The sequence below is a fragment of the Humulus lupulus genome, chromosome 5 (genome assembly GCF_963169125.1).
Source record: "Humulus lupulus chromosome 5, drHumLupu1.1, whole genome shotgun sequence".
Lineage (NCBI taxonomy): Eukaryota > Viridiplantae > Streptophyta > Magnoliopsida > Rosales > Cannabaceae > Humulus > Humulus lupulus.
In genome coordinates, this window is record NC_084797.1 from 221,750,439 (window position 1) to 221,754,385 (window position 3,947).

At 37.8% G+C, this 3,947-nt stretch overlaps 1 protein-coding gene across 1 annotated transcript; it reads left to right on the plus strand.

Annotated features, from left to right (window-relative positions):
- Positions 1-582: 582 nt before the first annotated feature.
- LOC133779971 (uncharacterized) lies at positions 583-2,696 on the plus strand. The gene is made up of 3 exons (XM_062219863.1): positions 583-837; positions 922-1,127; positions 2,600-2,696. Exons 1-3 carry the CDS (start codon positions 583-585, stop codon positions 2,694-2,696), a joined length of 558 nt encoding a protein of 185 aa, XP_062075847.1.
- Positions 2,697-3,947: the final 1,251 nt, after the last annotated feature.

Sequence of the window (3,947 nt, forward strand, 5' to 3'; positions counted from 1 at the left end):
CCAAATTTTGTGTTGACCGTGGATCTCGGTCAGTTGGTTATGGAATCTCATGAACCTGCAACATATATTGGCACTATACAAAATTCACCTGCTGATCAATTAGATGAAAATTTCATAAATGACGACTTAGGCGAAGAAGAAGTCGATGAAGAAGATGAATTGCTAGTTGATATTTGTGAAGATGATGTTAATCATGTGTCTCCGATTGATGTTAATTTAATTAATGATGAAAGTGATAGTGATTATTCTACTTAGTTTTTATATTTTTGTAATAATGACAATTGTTTAAAATATAATATATGAGACTTGTAATCATGATGTTCATTTCCATTGGTGATATTTGATACTAACTAACAATTTAATACTAACTAATCATTTTTTTCCTAAGTACAATGTCAGCAGATATAGCCACCTCTCACGGCGGAGATGGTGGAGGTCTAGACCCGCCAGATCCTAGTAGAGTACCGTCTTCCTGCGAGTCAGGTTAATAATAATTTTCAAATTTTGCTCATAGCTTGAAAGTCAAGCTCAACGAATGTTTAAATATAATATTAATATTTCAAATTTTGGTTATTCTCGAAAATGTGGATAGCTGAAGTGCCGAGAAGAAAGGGTCGTGGCCTGGCTAATTCGAAGCCACTTGAAATTCGACGGCGAAATGCCGGGAAACCACTAGATCTTCAGCTTGATCCTAGGACGGACAAAGTGGTTGGCTTGGAGGACCAAGATTTTGTCCGCGAGATAGGCCTCCAAGTCACTTTGTTGTTGCCAGGACATTACTTGGATTTCGCTGATGTACCTCAACAATTTAAGGAACAAGTCGTACAAAGGATGAAGGTACAAATTTAGAACAAGTCTTGTGGTATAATTTTTTTATTAAAATCATTTACAAACTAGACTAACGTATTATTTTTAATGTAGTATTTTTATAATGTTGATGGTCATCCAGAACCCGAGAGAGTTATGAAAACTATCTACACAGAGATGCGCAAAAGATATTCTGAGAGAAAGAACATCAGACATACTCACTTCAAAAAATATTACTCTAATCCGGAAGATTTGCAGAGTGTTTTAGTTGCCCCACCTGACCATTGCTCCAAGGAGAGTTGGAAAGATATTGCTCAGTTGTTTTTGAGCCCAAAATTTGTCGCGCGATCCAACCAAAACAAGAAAAACAAAAAAGAAATGAAGTATACATCGACGCAAGGCACAAAATCGATGGCGACTAAGCGTCACCAATTTGTAAGTAAAAATATTAATTTAATTTAACAAAATTTTACATTCTAACTTCCTATCTCTAAATTTGTATAGGCGAACCCTGATGAACATGTTATTGATACTTGGAAAGATAGCCATTTGAGAAAATCGACAAAAGTTTTTGTCAACGACACAGCTCGAGAAACTTTTGTAAGTTTAAACTTTTGTGTTATTATTTTCATTAAACTATGTTACTGATGTGTTTCTAACACTTTTTATGAGCAGGAAAAAATGACGGAAGAGCTTGAGAGGGCACGACTTCAAAGCCAGTCTCAAGGACCGACGGAGGGATCTGAAACTGGATCTGCTGCTGAATCCTCGTCGATCGATCAGTACGAGATTATGAGTAAAGTACTTGGGGAGAGGTCTGACTTTCAAAGATGAGTAGGTTACAGCAAAGGCAAAGGGATAAAATCAGCTTCTAGCTCCACAAGTCAAAGTCAGTCACAGGCCCAACCTCAGGAAGACATTGCTACTATGGCAGAAATAATTAAGTCAATGCGTGAAGAGATCCGGATGTTGAAATCTCAACAAGGTCCATCTAATAATCCTCAGCATACCAGTATAGAAACTGAGTCGCGGTTTGAAAGACTTCTCCAACGATATTTACCATCACAACCTGAAGGTGGTATATCTTCTCAAAGTCCACCTCCTTGGTCGATGCCACAACAACAACAACATGTGTATCCACCTCAACAGAATTATCCAAACACGTACGGACGCTCCTCCCAGTCCCCTCCTTTATATTACCCCGACGTCCCTACAGGATCTCAGACGTCACATCCTAGGCGTCGTGACTTCGGGGATTCATCGCAGCAGCAGCATCCACAGCAGATGTATGGTCAATTTGTGAGTTCGTTGCAGCAGTAGAGGTATGGTCAGTTTGAGAGTTTTTTGCATCAGTCTCCCTCGCCGCGACCACATGCTCGACAATTTAGATCATCTTCGCAACATCACTCTACACAAGCACCACAGTTTGCTTCACCACCGTTGCTGCGCCCTAGTACTAGTGATCAAGATATTGATCTTAATGAATATTTTACACCAAGTTGGCCTGATCAAAACAATAATAATTAGATTATGTTTTTTAATTATATTAAGACAATTGAAATTTTATTATGTTTATTTTATAATTACTTTATATGTAATTAAAATGTGACAATTTGTATTTTATTAAGTTAATTTTATGATTAATTACAATGTTTGATGAATATTAATTGTGTTATTAATTATAATATATGTTAAATATTATTATTTTTAAATAAGTATTATATGTTTATTTATTCAGAAATAAAATAAAATTAATTGTTTTATTTTAATATTAGTATTTTAATACCGGCAGATTAATAGAGGCGGAACCCGCCGGTAATAAACGGGTCAAACGGGGGTCAGCGTTGCACATCACCGGCGGAGTCCCGCCTCTATTAATCCGCTGGTAATAATGCAATACTGGCGGGTGGTGTCACTCGGTCGGTAATGGTGATAATACCGACCGATTATTAATGGCGGGGTTTTACCGGCGAATCTCCGCCGGTAATAACAAATACCGGCGGATTCACCATGTATTAACGGCGGGATCCTCCGCCGGTAATAGTGATTTTTGTTGTAGTGTGAGCGTGTCCTCTAAAGACCACCGTCCAGACTATTTATAAGCCTGGTACATCAAAATATCCTCCCTTAATTTTTGGGAAGTTACAATATGTCAGATTTAAATTTGAAATACAAGTCTATACATTAAAGTATAATTAACTGCATTAATTATAAATAAATATCCCTAAACAATAGGGTTGATTACACAGTTTAAAAAAAATCCCCATGATTGTAGGGATTTTGCAGTTGCATATGTGCTTTCGAGCCTGCTTCATGTATCGAGCTCAACGTGACGCCAATGTAAACTGTCAGGTTTCCGAGACTACCCTTCGGAAGAAGCTTTTGCCCTCGAGCTCACCTTACAAGCCCGAGTACTAATGACATGGCGCCTTAACACGATTGATTATTAGCGTAAGTAGTCATGCCGACTACCCTATACATATTTAATCTTCACACTTATGAGCCTACATTTCGAGGTTGTTCTTTATATCTCGAGATTTGGGGTGTAACATTTTGCCCCCTCAAAAGTATCTTTTTGAGACCCGTGAGAAGGAAACTTTTGAACTTCTCTTTTGGAAAACGTGCCCACCTACCACACTCGAGTGTGGACATGTGTCAATAAAGGGATGGATAGCGAGAGTACTCAAGAACTCATCTTCTTCCTACGTCTTTTCACTAGCCCCTTTTTGCAGCCAGTTTTCGAGGTTAAATAATAGCCCTCAAATCAAATGGCAACTTAATTTTAATGACCCAGACCTTTTTAGCGATTTCCCATTTCCCAGCTTATATATATCCTTCTCCTTCCTTCCCTCTCCTCACTTTCATTCTCAACGTTTCAAACAAAACCAGAGCATTTTCTTGCATGTTTCCTTTAAGAAAGAAGAAAGATTTCTCCAAAATCCCTCAATATCCCACTCGACCTCGATTCAAAAACGAGTTCCAAAGGATTTCCTTGTACAAATATTACCAGTCGACACTCCAGTTTCCTCATCATCTTCCAATGTGTATGTTTATGATTTTCTCTTTGTTATGCATGTTTTTTTTTTTTTTTTGCATTCTTAATTCTGTTCTTGGGGATTTATGGGAAAATGGGCATTTTG